The sequence below is a fragment of the Melitaea cinxia genome, chromosome 2, assembly GCF_905220565.1.
Source record: "Melitaea cinxia chromosome 2, ilMelCinx1.1, whole genome shotgun sequence".
In the NCBI taxonomy this organism is placed as follows: domain Eukaryota; kingdom Metazoa; phylum Arthropoda; class Insecta; order Lepidoptera; family Nymphalidae; genus Melitaea; species Melitaea cinxia.
Genome location: NC_059395.1, coordinates 11,848,479 through 11,872,127, shown reverse-complemented (window position 1 = coordinate 11,872,127; position 23,649 = coordinate 11,848,479). Strand labels below are relative to the sequence as shown.

At 32.5% G+C, this 23,649-nt stretch overlaps 1 protein-coding gene across 1 annotated transcript; it reads right to left on the bottom strand.

The window, feature by feature from the left end:
* Positions 1–3,460: 3,460 nt before the first annotated feature.
* LOC123664994 (matrix metalloproteinase-14) lies at positions 3,461–19,089 on the bottom strand. Its single transcript, XM_045599360.1, has 11 exons — positions 19,008–19,089; positions 12,993–13,097; positions 12,108–12,276; positions 10,811–10,886; positions 9,787–9,864; positions 8,962–9,093; positions 8,553–8,724; positions 8,229–8,432; positions 7,836–8,092; positions 7,551–7,704; positions 3,461–3,802 (listed from the first exon to the last, which is right to left on the bottom strand). The coding sequence occupies exons 1-11, from the start codon at positions 19,072–19,074 to the stop codon at positions 3,690–3,692; spliced, it is 1,527 nt and encodes a 508-aa protein (XP_045455316.1). The 5' UTR covers positions 19,075–19,089; the 3' UTR covers positions 3,461–3,689.
* Positions 19,090–23,649: the final 4,560 nt, after the last annotated feature.

Below are 23,649 nucleotides of genomic sequence, written 5' to 3'. Positions count from 1 at the left end.
ATTATATTTGATTAAACTACTTCCATAACAGACACTATCGATTCTATTGACAGTTTTAAAGTTTGATGAAATATCAAAACTAAATTAATAGGTACTCTTTACCTCCTTAGAAAGGGGTCTTTTTCATAATATCTACTTGTATCTATGTATAAATTATCAAAATTTAGAATTAGATGAAGAATTACTAGAGCATAATTAATTGAAACAATTTCGAGCACTCGTTAAAACTCACACATTGACCGTACATTCCTTCTTTTTGGATATTTCTACTCTCACTCTATTTAATCTTCACTTGGCCACTATTCTATTTAGAGTAGATAAATAAAGACCAAAAGAGAGGAGTTCGGTTCGAATGTTGTTAATACTTATAACACGCGTCTCGTTTATGTCGGCCTTTCATGTAAGCCTAATAGATCTAAATACAGCGTCACGTTAACGTAAATTTTATACTAAAACCGGAGTATCTACGCGTAGATACTAGAAATAGGATATTAAAACTTAAATAGGCTATTTTAAATTTAATTATCGAGACCAGCTATTCCATTTCTTATTGATTTTGTAGGGACACAATTTTAGCAATAATTCGTAGAGATTAACCGATTAATCATGTAGATTTCAAATCAAAGGGTCATTCGAGCAACGCAACGGTACGTTACTGTAGGCCGTGACGAGCGGACCGGGTGAGCAGCCGAGCGGATTGCGGCACGTGCTCTACGTAGGATTACTATAATGGGTGTATTTGATGTTACGTTGAGCGTTTGATGATAGCGTGTACATTATGTTTTTGAATAATATACGTATGTTTTGATGTACATAAATAAAGTATAGATGTTTAACGCACAAATAAATACAAAAATAAAACATTGTACGAAAAGTTATGTATTTAGCTGTAAACTGTAACTGAAAAATTATGATTAGGATTACGAAATTAGGTTTTTTCGTGCGTCTGCTGCCAAGCTGTGTTATTTTATGGTTTATTTTTTTACTAATGAGTAAATTTCAAATTCGGTAGAAGCTATGTGACAAGCACTAATTTTGGCAGCAAGAAGTCACGAAACCCACCTCAATGTAAATTATTGAGTTCAATATCTATGAAATTAATTATTTCTATTATAAGTAAAGTTCACGTTAGGTTAACGCATCAATGTTGACTGTTACACACACGCACAAACATCCAGAACTATATTACTTTGGGATCTCCCGTCAAAATATCGATATAATATAGGTAATTTCAGAGTACAATAGATAGTGCCCGTTCCGTTAAATTAATGTAAGGAAAACACCAAATCGTAGCCTTTTCATATATATATATATATACATATATATATAATATAGTTATGAGTACAAATAGTCGTGGCCAGAAAAACGGTCATGTTGATGAGCAAATATTTTATACAACGTAATTTTTTTTTAATGCAGACAAAGGAACCTTAAAGTATATTTAGGCCACGGTAACAAAAAACATATGACACGAAGAATCAGATATATACCCTTAGTATATTCAATGATTTGTGGAACGATTTACTAATGATAAGCCGAAACATTTGAATATGTCAAATATAGAAGAAGTACCTAACACAAAAAGTGACAATTTTTCTTATTTTTTATTCCTGTTAAATTAAGTAATATATTTGTTAAAATTAGCTAAGATGTATTTGTTAATAATAACATAGTAACATGTATAAATTACATAGCTTAATAGTATATATATACAACAGTACAGCTTTATTTCAATTATTCTTAAATATAACCGTTCTTATACAAGAAAATATAAATATTAGTCATATTTCTGTCTAACTACTGACCGAATACCTTTTCTCTTTATTGTTTTATATCAAAGATCTAAATGTTATACTTGTATCAATTACTCGTGGTCTAAGTGTACTTATTAATAATACAATAGCTTAGCATTTTAATGGAACAATATTTATATGGAGGTGATAGTAATATATAACAAAACGTTAAGATCTTATGATGAATAGTCAAAATATAAGAATTTTACTTATTTTTCATAATAATTTGTAAGCGACAGACGCAGTTGTATTAATAATTAGTTATTACGAGATTTTATAAGCCCTGAATGATTGAATTAAATCACAATTCTCTGATTGATGCTTTCAACTAATTTGCATTTTATTTTAGGAAGGTTAAAAGAATTCAGAAAGGAGGATCCGTCTTGAGCGATTTTATCAGACTAGACAACAAAAAATTAAATAAGAGTTGAGAGTCAAAATGTAGAACGGAAACGTGTAAAGCTTACTATTTTCATGTACTTCGATATTTTAAAATATTTTGACAGTGCAACGTCAAACTTCAGTGCGTTCAATGTTTTTTTTTTAATTTTGCATTCTAACCAACACTAATTTAAATGAAATATTAAGACGGTCTTGGAGTAGTGAAAATCGGACAATTGACGCTATGTCTTTCCAAGAAAAAAGACTTTTTATTTCGTGCAGTACACTTTTCTGAATCGCAAATGGCAAAAGCCGAGCGTTGAAGTGTAGTGAGTTCGTATCAACATGTACTTTAATGTATAGATGTAATGTTTGTTGCAGTAAAGGGGTATATTTATTTTCACTAGGTATTTTGTATTAGTTTGTCACGTCAGGATTAAAACATTTATGAGTTTGTTATATTTAATTCCAACTGTAAATATATTATAGTATTTCTTAAAAAAATCTATTTATTTTCAGTTATTACTAATAAGTTCTAGATCATATAAATATATGTAACTGTCTGCTTCAATGAATAGTATTTATAAAATTGTAAATTCAATCGTTACGTTGTATTTAGGTCTCGTATTTGTAAAGGAACAGTCCACATTGTGATGTTAAACTTACTCAAATATTCATAATGTTACCATTAAAATTGCCTGGATAATAGCGAGAGGTAGTGTAGAATATAATCTCTTAATACAACAATAAGCAAACTCGGCGAGAGGCGCCGGCGAACACTGCCACAGCGTGAAGACGATATATTGATATGATCTAGGATGTGTCATAGATAATTCTCGAGTAGTGATCGTGTACTAAGTCTTATGTTACGCCTTCTAAGTGATATAAGAGCGCGGAGGGGCGGGCGGTCGTGGCGGTGGCGTCTCGCCGCGCCCGTCCGCTCATGTAGACGTCGTTCAGCACTCGAACTAAGATTAATATTGTTCGAATAATCGTAGACAGATTTTGAAGTTTAATATTATTTGCATTTTCCTAAGAGTTAGAACGATTGAGACAGTAGGTCACACGACCGTGTTATGAAGAAATGTGGAGATGTTTATTAAAAAAATACGTTTATGAAAATGAAATAAAAACGAAAAATTGTCATATAAATCTGTAATTACTACCTTAAGAGGAATTATTGGAAACAGAAAAACGTTAAATAAACCGATTAATATACAACCATGTCTATCATTTATCCTGACTTACCCGATGATTTAGAAGGAATTTTAAATAAAAGTCGTTCAAAACTTTAAAAGTTTTATTACAAAAGTCGTCGCTTACGTCAATATCACACTCGAGCTTACATCATCTATTTATATTAAGTATAAAAACTATGACTTCGAATTAAATTATTGTTCTCGCAACAGTATAAAAGGACGCATTCATCACAGCAAAACGTTCGCTATACACAATATATCGAACGCGTACAGGCACACAACACGATCACAGTGGAGACGCGGTAAAGGAGACACGCTAAACGCGCGTCGAGTAGACCAGCACCAACAGGCACAGCGCCGCGGCTAAAATCGCGCCCGTATGGCGTCGCGCTCGCGCCGCGCCGTTGCCGCCCGCCGGCTCACCCGCATCTGTGTAACAGTGGCGCCAGGCGCTATGTTAGTTACTAACCGAATCTATGTCGGCGTGCAAGTGTTCAGTGCATTATTCTGTGACATGCCACGGACTCTATCAACACAAATGGAGTGATGAGGGGAAAAATGCGCAATCGAAACGGACCGCGGTATTCGTTGTCTCTTAAGGAGTACGAATACCGCGGTGAAGCAAAAGAAATGAAAAGAAACCTACGATGCAGGTAAGTGATGATGCGGCGGAGGACGTTTCGTGCCCTCCTAATAAATCGGAGCCCTGAGTGATTACTACAGTCTAGCTCCGCCTGACTGAACGCTGATCACTGAAACATGAACTTGCGTTTAACAAGAGTTCTGTAGTTTGGTGTAACCGATACCCTGAAGTGCAACTACGCTACTGAAAATATGCTATGTATGTACATCTAACTACTTGCACTTACGCATGCATATTTTAAGTACTTGAGTAATCAATCGAAGATCGATAACGATAATGGAAAATGAACAATTACAAAATTGTTAGACTAAGTTAATTGTGTATGCATTCTGTTGCATACCGAAGTATTATTAGTCACAACACAAATTTACTGATAATATAAATAAATATTTCTTTCAAATTAAAAGAAAATCCCACCAATAAAGGTGGTTGGAAAAGAGTATCATGCCATCGCATCAGTGAAATCAACTTTTAATCACTACCTCTATTTTATTTTATTTTATACTATTTCTAACTGTAGTAGATATATATAATACATTTATCATACATTTTTAAAAGTGTAATTAAATAATATAAATATGAAATTATAAATATACACACCAATGAAAAAAAAACTGTAAGGTTAACGACAAATTCCATATATGATCAAAACGTGATCTGCCTGCACCAAATTTCTTCGAAAAATTGTAAATAACTTATTGAAATTAAACCTTTTAAACTCTTATGTCTAAGTTAGTACCTAACTCAATCTTTTGCTAAACTGATATAAGACTAAAATTAAATTTAATATGTGTGCAATTCACACATGGCAGCAGGTAAAATTCTGAATAGTCGTGGGAACCTTCTTATGACTTTTGCGATGAGGCTGTTGCGATTATGTTTTTATGTATGTTATGTTTGTTGTATATGGCCGTAAGCGCCATGCAAAACGCGTCGGTTGACGCGTTTTGAGCGGTAGTGCATTCTATCTCATCCTCTCCTACACATTAATGTTTTTTGTTTTTTTATCGTGACGTATTTTCGTTTTATCGAGTTTCAAATCACAACAATTCTAAAGAAGATTCACTTCAAAAAAATAATTTAAGAATATTTCAAAGAAAGCATTATAATTTTAGTCATAAAATATTTAGTGTGAGAAGTGAATTTAGTGTGTAAGAAGTGATTCTTCTGTTACTCAAAAAGAGTAACTATATTAAAATGTTTAATGGAATGAGTTGTAGAAGTTATGAAAAAACAAATTTGCAAAAAATATAAAGAATCATTAGTAACAAAGAACTCAAATTACTTGTACGCTATGATAAAAGCAACATGCAGTATGCAAGCCCCAACAATCGCTAACTAGCAAGCATTCCAAAAATAAGCAAAAATATTATGCAAAGGTGACATAAATTTGAACGTACACGCAGCGCGTGAGAAGCTCGCCGGTACTAAAATCACCGCTTATCTCTATAATCTCACTGGTATTCATATGATCCCCTATTTTACTAATTTAGTCTTTGTTCTTTATGTTATTTGTCTATGTACAAATGTTCAGGAACTCTCCACCGAGGCTATTTCCTGAACCAGAAGAATGATCTGGGAGCGGATGATTTTACACCTAGAAGACAAACACAAACACACACGTAATGTGAACGTCCCGACCACCATGATTTAACACTTAGTGTTAAGTTTTAACGGTGACTGAGACTCGTAACAAAAACAATATCAAAGTGCATTCTATTAAAAACAACTTTTTCACTTAATAAATAAATGTGTGACGTATCGAAACAAGAGTTAATGTACTCTCAAAATATTAATAAATATAGTCACTGGTGTAAATTTTAGTGGTAATTCATTATTGACGCTGTAAACACCTTCAAATACTTTACGATATGAATTATATCTTGTTTTGGATACACATAAGATTACATTTTCAAGTGTTCTAAGTGCACATAAATTGCAGTGCTGCAAAATTATTTAACATAACTTTTTTGAACTCTAATATATAAATATGTGTGTTGTGGTGTAATGTATTGAATTTATACACACAATGTAAGGGTCAACACTAGTTTCAATTCTTAGACAAAGAGTTTTTGCCACGAAATTCAATACATTACAATAAGTAGGTTCAGGGCTCCCAGAAGCTGCAGTCTTCTCATTGACCATCCACCGTCAACCACTGCGTTCAGCAAAGCCTTAACAAGCTTTTATTATTAAGATAATAAGCATAGTTATTTTTTAATATTCGTTTAAGCTGATTAGACACAAGTATTAGCAGAAGATTTTGAGGTTAGTTTTTTTAGTTAGTAATTAAGTAAAAAATGAAAATATAAAATTCTTCATCAAGCTTTAGTTTTAGTTATGAGTTTCGTTGAAATGTAAAGGTTAATTATTGTTAGTATTTTACAGAAGATAATGAGTAGTTAAAACGATCACATACACGATAAAAACAGTAAACACAAAAATAAAAAAAGGGAAAAGTGAATAGGACAATTAATACATACAAAATCATTCTCAAGAAGTTACAAGAGACATATATAACTTAGAATCTATTCTAAAACAGTCTTTTAACACACATGAAAGCAAATAGATTTAATTGTAAGAGTTATAAATTTGAAACAAAAACCTTCAACAAACATAATAGCGGACGTACACGACACTACAAAACAGTGGAAGACGGTAAAATTGTTGAATTCATAATTCTGCTTTTCTTTGCTATAATATTGCAGGGTAGCTTTTAAAAATTAAAGTCATCAAAAGTCATAGCGTCAGTCGTATTAGTACTTAGAACTATAAATTATTCACAGTACCGAAAATACAGACTATTTTAAAATTCGCTCCAAACAAATCACTCTGATGTCGTGGTGCGAGTATCGTGTAGGCGCTAACACACCGGTGATTTCGAGTTCGAATCCCGCTCAGAATGGATATTTGTATTTGATATATTTCTTTTTGGTCTGGATGTCTATCCTTTTGGGTCTCCCCCCCGCTCCTCGGAGAGCACCTTAAGCTTTTGGTCCCAGTTGTAAACATATACACCTGAGTAGAGCAACGTGATAGATTAAGCTTCAAATCTTCTCCTACCTGGAGAAAGAGGCCTATACCTAGCAGTGGGATGTTACAGACTGAATCAATCACTCAATTTTAAAATTATTGGCATTATTAAAACGAACATATGATATTCGACCTGTCAAAAAGTTAACAAATTACAGAAATTGTAACTGAAAGTATAAAATATGCTTTGAGATTTTGGTTAATTTAAATTTGTGACACAGTTCAGCTAAGAACTAAATTATTATCCCGAACGAATATCAGAACCACGAAAACCTTTGTAGCATATTCCGTATATTATAATCCGTATTTTTTTTTTTTTGTATATCTCATACACAAAATCCAGTCGCAGTCCATTGTCAATAGAGCTTAATCAAGTTCTGATTTTTTTATAGTCAAAGTCCATCAATTTATTCCAACAATTCAATGTCTCAGTCTTCTCGAGTCATATCAAGAGCCACCTCCTAAACTCGAAGCCCCCCTCCGCTGGGTGCCCGAACCTACCTGCGTCGAACAATATGTCGCCGACATCGTCCTCTTCCGAGGGCGTGGGTGCAGAGAGACGCGCGTTACCTCCGACGGTGCCGCGAGGTGCGCTGCTGCAGCCGAGCCACCAGTGGGCGGTGGACCGTGGGAACGCTGGGTTATCCGTGTCCACCTGGTATAAATATATCAGGTAATTATCAAATTGTTGTTTTAAAGAACACCAACTATTGCTTTTTAAACAGCAACAATTTACTGTATCACTTCTAAAGTAAATGTAAGGTAATGTTTACAAATCGTACTTACACTGAAAGTTCTGTCATTAAACCGCCAATAACTTCCGCCTTTGAAGAAATATGTGTAGCCATTAACGTACTGTAACGCTGCGTCTATATTATCGGGGATGCCCTCCCAGTTGGATAAAGGTTTAGGATAAGTTGACTTGACGGGGGGGCGTTGAGCGGGGTCAAATCTCCAAAATTTGGAGCCCTTGTAGAAGTAAATTTTGCCGTTGCCTGACCAAACGAGAGCGGCGTCCAAATTATCAGGAATACCAGTAAAACCTGTATAAGAATAGATATTTATAAAAAGTTGTGAATATAGTTGAAAAGTTCTAGATAAATTAAACAAATTTGAAGTTGCTAAAATTGAAACAAAATTGAATTTAACTAATTTACGATATCTTTTAAAATATTTTACCTTCACTAATCTCCTTAGGATATTCTCCGTCCATTTTCTGCCCATTGTACCTCCAGTACTTAGAGCCCTTGAAGAAGTATGTTTTTCCATTTTTGTAGGTAAATGCAGCATCGATGTTTCCGGGCAGACCGGGCCATGCACGTGAAATGAGACGTGGGTAACCCGATGCTACGCCACTCTCCGTCAACCGCCAGTAATGTTCACCTAAAAATCACAATTAAGCTTTATAATAAGATACACTAAGAATTACTATCAATTACAATGACTAAAATATCTATGTTTAAGTAATTGTAAAAATAAAAAAATAGTTTAATAAAGATATACCCTTGAAAATAAAGGTAGATCCATCGGCAGAGTTAAATATGGTGTCAATGTTAGGATCAGCGCAAAGAGCTGGATCTTCTGCGGCGGGTTGAGGAGTGGTGATGCGTGGTATTGAAGGATTTGGTGCGGCACCACCGCCGATATCAATCTGAGTTTTATGCCCGTACAGCGCCTAGAAAATGTAGAATTTGGAATGAATAACATTGCTCTATCTCCTTAACTTTTATTTTAAACAAAAACAAGAAGATTTTGCTCAGAACACAACAATTTGAAAAAGTTATTCTTTCTTATAAAGATAGAATCTAAATCTATGTATATTCTGATTTAAAGTATATGTACGACCTTTCAATCAATTACTTCAATGTTTATATATGTATATTATTATTTTAATTTTTATATATATTTCTACCTGTATTCCTTGAATGTCATCCTGGTCAAGTTGAAATGCGGGATCGAATCCTCGATAGAAGGGCGCCATTAGAGCTGAACGTACATCGCTGTGGGATAATCCGAGAGAATGACCGAACTCGTGAGCAGCCACCTACGGAAAGGATAAAATTATAATTACTGCATTACAAATGATGGCAATCACTTGCTACAACATATGTTGCAAATAAATATATTACGTTACGTTTTATAACAAACAATATTAGTAGTATTATGTTTAACAAAATTTTATTTTTAATTAGACCTTTATAACAGCTTTCTGGCCATTTGTACGATTTTATTTTTGTGTTACCTACATATTAGGGAATTCGAAACATTTTATAATAATTCCACCCCGCCACCACTGCGCCACGGTCACTTAGAGACGTATATAAAAATCATCATATCAAAAAAAAAATTCGACCTAACGGGTACATCGTTCCATAGCTTAATTGGCTAGAGCACCGACACGGTCAGTCGGAGATGCAGGTTCAAACCCCGCTGAAACGGTCGATTTTTCATATGATGTTAAAAAATGTTTCTGGCCATTTTTTTATAAGGGAGATAAAATGTCTTTCTTAATCAAATTGATCCAATTTACAAAGATACGTTATACACGCACTTTGTATAACGACTACATAATTAGGTGGTTTATCGAAAACTGTAGAGTTATAAATATTAAAATTAAATGTATTATTATTATTACATTTAACATTTTTACAATTTAAAAGATTGATAGCATAGAAATATTATAGTATATTATAGAATAGTATTAAAAATAATAAATATAAGTTGCATGACAACTTACTTGGAAAAGATTAGTTCCTCGCCTTGAACTTATTGACCACATTTCAGCGTCATCGAAATGAGCATCTCCACCATAGACCTGTAGAAATAAAAATAAAATACATAGATGCTTCGAATTTGTTTTGTTAGTAAATATTATGGCTTTAAAAGCTTAAATAGAACTGTAATATCTCCGAGAGCAATTAAAATTTTTAATCAATCACAATATTTATTATTTATATGAAAATAAACTTTCTACAGCATAGTGTGTTATATCCGATTATATTTATCATAATTGCCGCATTGATAAATAGTCCTCACTTTGTGCATTGTGGTGTTCAATTTGTGCTGCCATAAAAGTATATATACATATTTTTACGACAACTAGTGATGACTACTCCTATAAATAATATGTTGAATTAGAATAACCTCACTAATGCTAATGAGATCAGATCTGACATAATATGTTATGGTGTAAAAATAAATGTTACAAAATTTATTTCTTTTAAATGAAACAAGTTCCCTCCTCCCGTGACCATGGTAGCTGTAAAGTATCCGAAACGTCGGGAATCTAAAAAAATGATAAAATCCGAAAAAGTTCTTTCATTTAAATGAGTAAAATTCGCGTAAACATTAAAAAACAAAATTGATTTCATCAAATCCCATTAATAATCTAAACTAGTTCACCTTTAAAACGATTAAGTTAGCCGTTACTAAGACAGAACCAAATGCGAGAGAGTGCCGCTTCTGTCAATATTTAGGTGATTAAATCACATCAAAAATCACATTGAAAACTAAACGCTATCTTCGGAAAAACTTACTGAAACCAGTTTTGAGATTACATACGCGTATTTTGTACTTTTTGTACGTTGTGTACTTCCGAAAACATCTATGATTCATCATTACAACTATCAATCAAAAAATACATACGATACTCAATGTTAGCTATTTTTATTTTGCGTTTTTTTAAATAATTGGGATAGTGATATATAAATATAAGAATAACCTTGTTTCTGGTACTTGAATTTGTATTAGTGCGTGCTTACCGGGAAGTAGGCGTGGGCGAGGGTGCCTCCAGGACCATCGAAGGGATCGCCGTCACCGTGCTCGCCTTTTTCAAACCTTTTTACATGCAAATGTTTTATTGAAAAATATACATTATTAATAATATGCTAAACGAAAGTAGTACTTATACTGAAAGAATAAGTAAATACAAGATTGAAAACTTACTTAACAAAATAAAAAATAAAAAAAACTGCTGTATACGGTAAGTATGGAATAGTACATTCTTTGGCACGTTGCATATAGCTACAGATTTTTTTTTCTATAATACTTATGTTTAGAGAAAAACAAGTAGAAAGAATTGTATTTAAAGATGTCATTTTTAATATACAACCCTTATCTTGAAATATTCTTTGGTACGAGTGTGTCATGATTTATCGATCCGTATAAAATACAACACAAAATAATAATGTCCGTAAATGAATGGCGAGAGGAACAAAGAATGTAATGAGGCCAAAAGAAGTGTGTAATGAGGTACCGTTACAAAACAAAATGTGATTTAACTGCTCGTACTACAAAATTTTTACCATCAGTTGTGTATTTTTATTATTTCAAAATATTAGATAATTCACTATTATTTGACGGTTATATAAATATTTTATATTATTTAAGCAGTCAGTGACAATGCTTTCGTCACGCAAGGCAGATTACCATTGTAACAAAACAGTGAAACGGATTCAAAGGGAATGGATGTTTTAAACTGTAATGACAGTAATTGCTCTCCATATTACATATAAAGTTTTATAGCAATAAAAGAATAGCTCGTAGATGAATGAAATATAACGTTTATTTTATAATTTCAATTAGCATTTATGAGTACTATTAAAGTTCAGCTCAATAATGCGAGCGAATGATGCTGTGCCATCAATACTTTAGCCTATAAAAAAGAACGAGCCTATTAAATGAAAAATTAAATCTCACACTAAAATGTGTCAGATATTGGCTAATTTTGTTTATATACGATATTTGGTTAAACATTATGTTTTAAATATCCATTATATAGATATAGCATTATTACATATACCAATATAAATAGTATGACCGAGACCAATGTAGGCAGCGTTAGGTCACCAGACATCTGTTTCGTTACTTATCATCCCCAGATTAACATACTCAAAAATATTAGGAACTATAGAACATAAATTATTAGGTAATATTGCAGTTCATTTTTATGTACAGATATTTTTATATGTTGATATATCTATTTATTTGTAATTTTTAATTGCGTGTTATAAGCATCAATGTACATCGACCGTTTTATAATTCAGAATACATACATACCTGATTTCGATATGCACTTGACCGGATCGCTTTTGTGTGAAGGTGAGATCCGTGTAATCCGACCAAACAGAGAAAGCTTTCGCAAGTTCGGCGTCAACTTCCGCGCGGTTCAGGCGTGAAGGGTACTTGGAGATTTTGTATGTAAGGTTCTTTACGCGCCATCTTGAACCTTAAGTAATGATCATTTATAATATCAATATAAATCTACATATGTAACATTTTTGACGTCTTTATATGTAAAATAAATACCTACTAGCAAACTTACAACGAAAATTTTCTGCACTTAGTAAATACTTTTTTACCAGAAAATAATCCTATCTTTATTAAAAATAAAGAGTTCGTTTACTCAGTCGACTAAAGGAGCTAACTGTTTTTTACGGAGAAATGTTTGAGCTAGAGGCAAAAAGCTTAAAAGCTCTGACTAATACGTTAAAGAATTTACACATTTTTATTCAAAGTACATTCGTGGAACTTGTAGGTACATGTGTGTGCATAATATGTTGGCATATGAACACGATCTAATTATTTCTTCTAAGAAAATTTATTTCCTCACAATATTTTCTGTGAACTCTGAACGCGTAGTGCATAGAAAATAATGTAATATTTTTCTTGGCAACGAATTAATGTATTCTTTCATAATCACATTGGTTATCTACTCGCACACTTATGTAATAAAACTCAGGAACTACCGGTCTGATATGTAAAATTATTTTTGGAATACATGAACTGAATATTGATTAAAGCAAAATATTTAGGGTCCAAGTCCATATAAGCAACAAATACAAATAATGTGATAGATAAGTAAATATGTATAGATATCATAATTACGTATTTTATGTACCTACATTAATTTTAAATAAAACAGTGAATTAAGGGTTTTTTTACCTTGTAGTGCGTATCTTTTGGCACGACTTTCACCGAAGCCTACTTTATCTTTAACTCCACACCTTGGCAGTGACATCAGCTTAATAGTTTCTTCGTCAAGTTCACCTGGAAATCGAAATAATTTATTTAATCTTAACGTTATTTGCAATCTTAAGCTTAAGAATATCTAATTTTGATATTCGTTGACCCTGTTATTGTATGTATGTTTTTTTTATTAATATTTTTGAACCAAAATAGCAGTGAATATATTTATTCAATTTTGGTAATTCAAACATTTACTTTAAGTTACTAAGTCATTTAATGATTATATATTTTGACAACGTATACCATAGTATATTTTAATAAAAGAAAAGTTGTATCGTATTTGTTTTTATTGCATCTGAACATCAACAAGGTAAATTAATTTATTTAACGCGATGTCAAGGCGATCACCATCAACTTTGATATTTAAATGAAATAAATATCTAAATAGACTTTTCTAAACGTAATAGATGTCAAGGAAGTAATTACACAATCAAAGCGACAAAAAACGGAAAACGTGGACAATCAGGAACAATGGCTAAAAGGCGTACTGACCAGCATTAATCGACATTCAGATGTATGACATTTGGAATTACACAGTTCGCTTAGGTAACATTATGCGGAAAATTAGGATGGTCTATTCAATAAAATGGTCATGTAATCGAAATTTTAGAGGAAAAAAAAACTGTCAAAAGTGTTAACATAAATATTTATCGATGGATTATTTCACTTATTTTTTTATTTCCTTTATAACAAACAAGCAAGTTGATATGATTTAACTCTAATTTATATGCGTCTACGAGTATATATGTTTTGCTTTGTATCAAATTATTGTAGTAGTCCTTTTCTGTTTATTATGTACAAACAGTAAGGAGTACATTGTAAGCTACCGCTGTTTAGGAACCGGTACAATGATCCGATATGAATAATTGATGTGTAAATACGTTGTTATTTGCTTACATAATAACTGCCCCGTGTATAGAGAGACCAATAAACTACTTTTCGTGTCAAATCACGTACGCTGTAATAAAGATTCAAGTTCAGTTCACGTAATGGTATGGTATTCCAATAGTTGGCTACCGACAGTGACTTTGCAAGCTGTAATTGCATTACCAATGTCGTTTATTACTCGTGACAACGCGAATTAAACGATTCTTCACTCATAATCTATTTTTTTTTTATTTTCCCTACTTAAATATAAAGTAATATAATCTACACTACATTAAGAAGTAATTCAAACTTTTGTATTTTAAACATTTAAAGTTCCATTTTCAAAAAAATACAAATAAGTATTTATGTCATTAAACATTTTTTTTGCATCTATTTTATTCCTGCCCATTATAAGCTCTCTTTACTCTCTACTGTTTTGCTTAAAAGATTAGTTCTATACGTTACGAATGTTTATAGGAAATTATTTCAAATCAAACATAGTTCACAGAGCAATAGGGTCATGGTGTTCAGATAAAGGTTACCATTACGTCTAAATGCTTTTCAACAAATGTACTGTCACGCTTACCAATCATGATTTTGTTTCTTTATTAAGGAATATAATATTCATACTTTTTGACGCCATTATATAGTTCATACAATATTGTATATTCATACAATTTGACGCCATTATGATCTATAAATATGTATTAATTTGTTACCAAGAATATGACAGTTAAAATAATCTTTGCAAACTTAATACCACACCTCTTATTATTTTCTACAAAACCTGACCATGATATGTATAAATATCTATAATAGCTACCCTATTATTGGTGGGCTCTCGCACAATCAATTTTAAGTCGTTAATATAGAAAGATATTAATATTAATATGTTAATATAGAAATATTAAAAATGTTAATATAGAAATCAAGAAAATAAATATAAAAGAATAGAGTTGATAATTTAAACAACAGAATAAATACAACGACCCTCACGCAAACAACGCATTAAAAAACTTGATGGACTAAAGTATGTGTGATGTAATACCGAGAATCGTTGCAATTCATCAAATTCTAAGGATAAAAATCTTGACACCACAATTTGGTAAATGAAAGTCATACATTCACACACATTTATTGATATAAGGGATTAGAATTTAACGTAACATAAAGCCAATTATTATGACGGTACTAGCCCATAACAAATTTTATCTATAATAATATATATAAAAGCGAAAGGTCACTCACTCATCACGAAATCTCCGAAACTATAACACCTACAAACTTGAAATTTGGCAGGTAGGCTCCTTATAGGACGTAGACATCCGCTAAGAACGGATTTTACGAAACTCGACCCCTAAGGGGGTGAAATGGGGGTTGGAAGTTTGTATGAAAGTCCTATGTTTTTGAAGTAAGAGACCTGAAATTTAAAATGTAGGCTCTATAGATGGTAAAAAAGTGTCCAAATAATGTATCTTTAGAAATCAACCCCTTTTTGGGGTTGAAACGGGGGATGGTACGTTGACTCACTGATCACGAAATCTCCGAAACTATAACACCTACAAACTTGAAATTTGGCAGAAAGGCTCCTTATAGGGCGTAGACATCCGCTAAGAACGGATTTTACGAAACTCGACCCCTAAGGGGGTAAAACGGGGGGTTGGAAGTTTGTATGAAAGTCCTATGTTTTAGAAGTAAAAGACTTGAAATTTAAAATGTATGCTCTATAGATGATGAGAAGGCGTCCAAATAATGTATCTTTAGAAATACACCCCTTTTTGGGGTTAAAACGGGGATGGTAGGTTGACTGACTAATCACGAAATCTCCGAAACTATAACACCTACAAACTTGAAATTTGGCAGATAGGCTCCTTAGAAGGCGTAGACATTCGTTAAGAACGGGTTTTACAAAACTCGACCCCTAAGGGGGTAAAACGGGGGTTGGAAGTTTGTATGAAAGTCCTATGTTTTTGCAGTAAGAGACTTGAAATTTCAAATGTAAGTTCTATAGATGGTGAAAAGGTGTCCAAATAATGTATCTTTAGAAATCAACCCGTTTTTGGGGTTAAAACGGGGGATAGTAGGTTGGCTCACTGGTCACGAAATCTCCGAAACTATAACACCTACAAACTTGAAATTCGGCAGAAAGGCTCCTTATAGAGCGTAGACATCCGCTAAGAACGAATTTTATGAAATTCGACCCTTAAGGGGGTAAAACGGGGGTTGGAAGTTTGTGTGAAAGTCCCATGTTTTTGAAGTAAGAGACTTGAAATTTAAAATGTATACCTTATAGATGATGAGAAGGTGTCCAAATAATGAATCTTTAGAAATCAACTCGCTTTTGGGGTTAAAACGGGGGATGGTAGGTTTACTCACTCATCACGAAATCTCCGAAACTATAACACCTACAAACTTGAAATTTGGCAGATAGGCTCCTTAGAAGGCGTAGACATTCGTTAAGAACGGGTTTTACAAAACTCGACCCCTAAGGGGGTAAAACGGGGGTTGGAAGTTTGTATGAAAGTCCTATGTTTTTGCAGTAAGAGACTTGAAATTTCAAATGTAAGTTCTATAGATGGTGAAAAGGTGTCCAAATAATGTATCTTTAGAAATCAACCCGTTTTTGGGGTTAAAACGGGGGATAGTAGGTTGGCTCACTGGTCACGAAATCTCCGAAACTATAACACCTACAAACTTGAAATTCGACAGAAAGGCTCCTTATAGAGCGTAGACATCCGCTAAGAACGAATTTTATGAAATTCGACCCTTAAGGGGGTAAAACGGGGGTTGGAAGTTTGTGTGAAAGTCCCATGTTTTTGAAGTAAGAGACTTGAAATTTAAAATGTATACCTTATAGATGATGAGAAGGTGTCCAAATAATGAATCTTTAGAAATCAACTCGCTTTTGGGGTTAAAACGGGGGATGGTAGGTTTACTCACTCATCACGAAATCTCCGAAACTATAACACCTACAAACTTGAAATTTGGCAGATAGGCTCCTTAGAAGGCGTAGACATTCGTTAAGAACGGGTTTTACAAAACTCGACCCCTAAGGGGGTAAAACGGGGGTTGGAAGTTTGTATGAAAGTCCTATGTTTTTGCAGTAAGAGACTTGAAATTTCAAATGTAAGTTCTATAGATGGTGAAAAGGTGTCCAAATAATGTATCTTTAGAAATCAACTCCTTTTTGGGGCTAAAACGGGGGATAGTAGGTTGACTCACTTATCGCGAAACCTCCGAAACTATGACACCTAAAAACTTGAAATTTGGCAAATAGGCTCATTATAGGTCGTAGACATCCGCTAAGAACGGATTTTATGAAATTCGATCCCTAAGGGGATAAAACGGGGGTTGGAAGTTTGTATGAAAGTCCCATGTTTTTGAAGTAAGAGACTTGAAATTTAAAACGTGTGCTCTATAGATGATGAGAAAGAGTCTAAATAATGTATCTTTAGAAATCAACTCCCTTATGGGGTTAAAACGGGGGATGATAGGTTGACTCGCTCATCACGAAATCTCCGGAACTATAACAGCTACAAACTTGAAATTTGATAGATAATTTCCTTATAGAGTGTAGACATCTTTTAAGAACGAATTTTACGAAACTCGACCCCTAAAGGGGTAAAACGGGGGTTGGAAGTTTGTATGAAAGTCCTATGTTTTTGAAGTAAGATACTTGAAATTTAAAATTTATGCTCTATAGATGGTAAAAAGGTGACCAAATAATGTATCTTTAGAAAGCAACTCCCTTTTGGGGTTAAAACGGGGGATGGTAGATTAACTCACTCATCACGAAATCTCGGGAACTATAACACCTACAAACTTGAAATTTGGCAGGTAGGTTTCTTATAGAGTGTAAACAGCTACGAATTAATTTTACGAAAATCGACCCCTAAGGGGGGATCGATCCAAAAAACGAGGGTCGAAAGTTTGTATGAAAGTCTTATGTTTTTGAAGTAAGAGACTTGAAATGTACAATATATGCTCTATAGATGGTGAGGAGGTGTCCAAAAAATGCATCGTAATCTATATATATATAAAAGAGAAAGGTCACTAACTCACTCATCACGAGAACTGAAAAACCGCTGGATGGTCTATCCATCCAGGTTGGACAAAGATAAAATTTGGCAGGGAGGTATAGTCAGCAGACGTCCGCTAAGAACGGATTTTACGATATTCCACCGCTAAGGAGGTTTAATTGGGGTTGATAGTTTGTATGAAACTTAAACAGCCTGAAAATAAAACTAAAAATGTGGTGTATAGAGGTTTTATAAAAATAACTATTAAATTATACTAAATTGTGCCTTTTAAAAAGTTACTCAGTTTGATAAGCGTTTCGATAAGTGACTGAAATAAAAAAATAATTTGCGTTAAACATTTTAATAGTAATGCATATCTTCATAACCACGCGGACGTAGTCGCGGGTAACAGTTAGTGTATTATAAAACAAAGTCCCCAAAAGTGTATGTGATCGATTCGCTCAAAATCTACTAACGGATTTTCACGCGGTTTCACCATTCGAGAAAGGGCTCCACCATTGGCAAGAGGAAGGTTTACGGAACGGCTAAGCCGATTTTGATGAGAGTTTCACTGGAAGTTTGCCGGGAAAACTTTGTGATACACTAATTTCAACGCGGGCGAAGCCGCGGGCACAGCTAGTATAATAATATTTGTGTGATAATAAATGTGACGTATTCTTCTTTTCCTTATGGCCTAAATATAAATTATGTTATTGCCATTTCGGTAAAACGTTTTAAAGCATTTTTACCTCCTCTTATTTCTTAATCATTTGACATCGTCGTTCACATTAAGTTCTAAATACACGATTTTGTAACAGAAATCTTAACGTTAACTATAATTTCAAAGGTGATGCGTGTTGTAATAAACAGACTGTTCTAAAAATTGCAGTAAATTGTAGAATTAATTTTAAAATTAAGTATTTTTAAAAATATATTACATATTTGAAATTATACTGACATGTAAAAATCACATTATTAATTTATGTATAAACAAACACAAAACTTTTCACCTTTCTTTGTAATTTAACTCATATTTAAAACTTACCAGTGTTATTTAATCCAGCAAAACTTTGAAATTCGGAAATAGCTCGCCTCCACGAACTCTCATCCATGATGTTGCCGCTGGAAGGATTCCTTACAGACGGGCTGAGGTAGCCGTATTGCGCTAAGTACATCTGAAAGTTCATGTCATAATCAGACTGCCGCATCCAAGGTTGGACATGGACCTTTGTCATGATGATGGTTATTAGTAATGGTGCAGTAAAGAGGCTTGTTAGGTGATTTTTATTATACAATCTTACAAAGTAACTACTACTACCGCATTGCTATATATAAAATAGGTACTGCATGTGGTTTGAGTTTTAACGTTCCAGTTTGCTATCCGTGAGGTTGGTTAACCTTTCTAGCTTGACTTTGTCATTATCAATGGTAGATAATAGATAATATACTAAATGCAGATTTCCAATTATATTAAAGAAATTTTGTAGCTCAGATTGTAGCTCACTAAAACATATTATGATTTTTCATAGATGTAGTCCTAAACAATTTAAAATTAGAGCTCAACGATAACGGATTTTGTCACTTATTCAAAATTTTCTGAAAAATATATGTTGTACCTAATTATGATACGGTTTTGTTCAAATAAATCACCATAGCCTTGTTAATAATGTCTTAATGTGGTAATAATAATAATTTATTGATGGTGGAGTTTTCTCTAATTACGGATCACGTACGGTCCGTACCATACAACCACATAAGATATCAACGATGAATAACTCATCCACGTGAGTAACGTTAAAAACTGACCGTACCGTACTGGTGCTTGTACGTAAATTTTATATTTATATGATTCATATTTTATAATTATTATTATCAAATGACGCGCTTGGTAGAAAAATAATTACCAAGAAAATTTGAAAATTATAAATATCAAATTAAAATAACGAGAACCACATATTTACAATATCTTGATAGCTCCAAAATAGTATTGAATCATTGTAAAAACATCAAATATATTAATTTTAACAAATATCTTTAACTATACTGAAATCTATACTAATATTATAAAGCTGAAGAGTTTATTTGTTTGTTTGTTTGAACGTGCTAATCTCAGAAACTACTGGTCCGATTTGAAAAATTATTTTAGTGTGCTGGTGACAAGAGGGCTGGTGCATTTTTTGCCCAGAGAATCGGCATAGCGATTCAACGGGGAAATGCTGCCAGCAATTCCACGCAAACATGATTTATACCAAAACTATCTGTAAATATTTAGTTCTTAAGTTGTGAATTGTAAATATCAAAATATGTATAATATTTTGTATAAATAAAGTCATTGTGATTTTAGTGTTAAATAGCCCGTTTACCGAGGAAGGTTATAGGCTAAATATCATCACGCTAAGACCAAAAGGAGTGGAGCACCAATTAAGAATGTTTCAAAATCGGGGGTTCTTTTTTCCTTTTCAGAGCTTCCGCTACGTGCGCTGTGAAAACAGTTAAAGTTTCGCAAAAATCATGTATGACAGAATTGACCCTCTTTAAAAGTTCTAAATAAAAGTCTGCGACAGCATATATCTATCTATCTTTTAAGGTTGACTCACTATAACCTTTTTTATGCGAAGCAAGTTACTTCTAAAATAATGCATTATTTGCGAAGATGTTTTTATAAATATGATATTAATCCTTATCTAAATAAATACGTTATTCATCACAAGTATTTAATTTAAAACAAAATAGCCTTCTACATAATTCGATTTTAATGAGTATTTTAGGAGATATCGCAGTTTTAAGATAACATCGCAGCAAAGTCATTATTTCTGATTATTTTTGGTTTATGATAGGGTGATCTTTCAACTGACGATTTAATTATTTTTTTTCAATTTTCTCGGTTCAAAACAACACAATTTTGTACCTTTATTTAACCTAATTTAACATTTTTTCTTCTTCTTCGTTACGAGAAGTTTTAATAGTCTATTAAAACATTTTTTATGCAAGTAATAAAATTCATATTATGAAAGCAACTTGTCATGGTTTTAAAATAAGAATAGTTATTGATGGGGACAAGAAATGTTCCGACAGCTGGAACAATAGAATGACAAAAGATTATCCATCACGCCACAAGATTATCAACATTCAGATATTAACCTACAATCCGAGAGTGTTAGTATTGAGAGCTCAATAATTAAAATACAATTAATAGTAAGAATATATAATTATATAAAATACAAGTATTCTTTGTTATACATTGAAAGAAACAAATTATAGAGAGCAAAACAGTAATAATCTTATCGCTACGAGCGAAATCATCAAAACAAACTTTCGGTAATAGACATGAGAAAGAAAAAAATACGAGGGTCGGCTGTGAAAAAACTGAAGAATATCTCTTACATTTCGATCATACAAAAAATATATATACATATTAAGCCCTTTGTAACATTGATCATTGTTCTCTTACAAACCAAACATATTTTAATTAGCTTATACGGTTTATCATTCATCATATTATCTTACAAAAAGCAAGGTTACCTCTGTTTATTATAGAAGAATTTGATAAAGATAAAGAAAATGTGTATCAAAAAATGTCGTTCATCGAGAATTCCTTGTTTAATAAACTATAAGCACTCTTTATCATTTGATACATTAATTAAATTTATTATACCTATGCCACGTTATCTTTAACGAAGTTAAAACACGACTGTTTTATTTTCATTTACTTTAATGTATGAAGATGGATAAGATAGTTTCAATATTTGTATCACAGTTGTACATTGGAAACATTACAAACATTAATCTTTTTAGACTATTTTTTTTTTTAATAAAAACCTATTACGAACACAGAAATTGCTTATACCTCTACAATCATTTAAATATATATAACTTACACTAAGAAAGTAGTAATACAGTTTAGTTATATTTAAATAAGTTTGCATTATCCTTAAGCAACGACATCTGTAGAGTCTTACACTGTAGTAATAATAACCGCAGCCATCATTTTCCGATCGTTAACACCGACTCCTTAGGATATATGTAAGTTCAAGTCGTTGCCGTCCTTGAATGCGCGTGAGCAGCATGTCAATAGGGCATACAGTCTGGCACCAACTCTTTGTTTCATCAGCGCAAGCTGCTTGAAATAACCCTTGAAAATACTGACGAAACAATTATACGTTTTTCTTGTCTTTTTAAATTACCAAGAAAAAGTAACTTTAAATGTTTTTACTTTCTAAAATATCTTACAAAATTCGTATAATCTTCATTGTACCTATATAAATATTAACAAATAATAAATGTATGGATGTTAATATTGATGTTTAGAATGATGACCTACGTGTTCTATACTAGCTGTGTAAATTAACAAAAAAAAAAAAAAAACAAAGGAATGAAATCTCAAATAAGTTTTAGCAAATAATTAAAAAACTAAAGCTAATATTTATTAAGATCTAAAATTCTAGAGTATGTACATTTAAAAGGCTAGTAGGGCGTTGACATGTGCATTGTTTGTCACACATTCTGTACTTAAATAACTGTTCGATTCGTTACAAAATTTGAACAGTACATTTTGAAGGTACGTTTAAATATGTGTTTATTTTCTTATTACGTGCGTGTATGAAGTAATAAACTGATGCTATCTTTGTGAAGTCTTACATGTGAAGGTTTTATCGCGAAGATTAACGCAATCCAAGGATCAGAATTTATCTCACATTTTTTTCCTGTATAGCTTAATATCGTCGAAGCTGTAATAGAAATTAATTATAGAATGGTATATTAATAATTATGGAAGGTTTTATTCAACTTTATTGACATACATTTTAATCTTTTTATAATCTTCTTAAATCTTAGAACTTCATATTTATTTCACATAAAATTTAATAATAATCGTATGGTTTTAGTTATAAAAAGTGAATTTAAATAGTCATTGATTTCAAAGGGTCATACGTAATTAGTTAAGAACCGTAAGGAGAATAATCCTATTAACACCACCTCCGAGGATAATGTGAAGGTGTCTGTCAAGGTGTGTCAAAATTTGGTACAACCGTATCGAGGTCAGTGTGACCCCGTAACGGTCGCAGGCGCAGCCTCTGTCAAAGTACATAACACCAGTAAATGCTTCGGGCAGTACTTGTTTCTTAAAACTGTTAAAAGTGCTATTTATGGATATATTTAAGTAATGGACTTTTTCTATTGCCTTTTATAACTGTTTTTCTATATGACTTAGACAGAAAGGAGTTTCAAACTGTAATTGTAGGTATAACAATATCTTATCTATACGCAAGGACTGACAGATACAATAGATTACTAATACGTTAGAACACGGTTTTTGACTAACCAACTTCATAAAAAGTAGAAATCCATTGTTAGATTGTTTTTATATTTGTATGTTTTGTATTTGTATATTTATGGTGTGTAGCAGCTTCGCTAAACGTATGTATATTAATACGCTAAGGTTAAGATTTTTTCCTCCCTATTTAGAAAAAAACTCACAATGAATCCACATAAATTATATATACTACCGGCATCAACAACAAAAAATTTATTATTGCCTTGTTTTTCTAAATTAATTAATTATTAAAATTATATATAAGTCGGCTTTAATATTAAAACAACCTCAAATTGATTGACGGTCGGTAATTTTTTTTCTTATTTAGTGCGAATTATTCGCAGGGGTATTGCTAGTTCTATTTTTAATTTCAAAT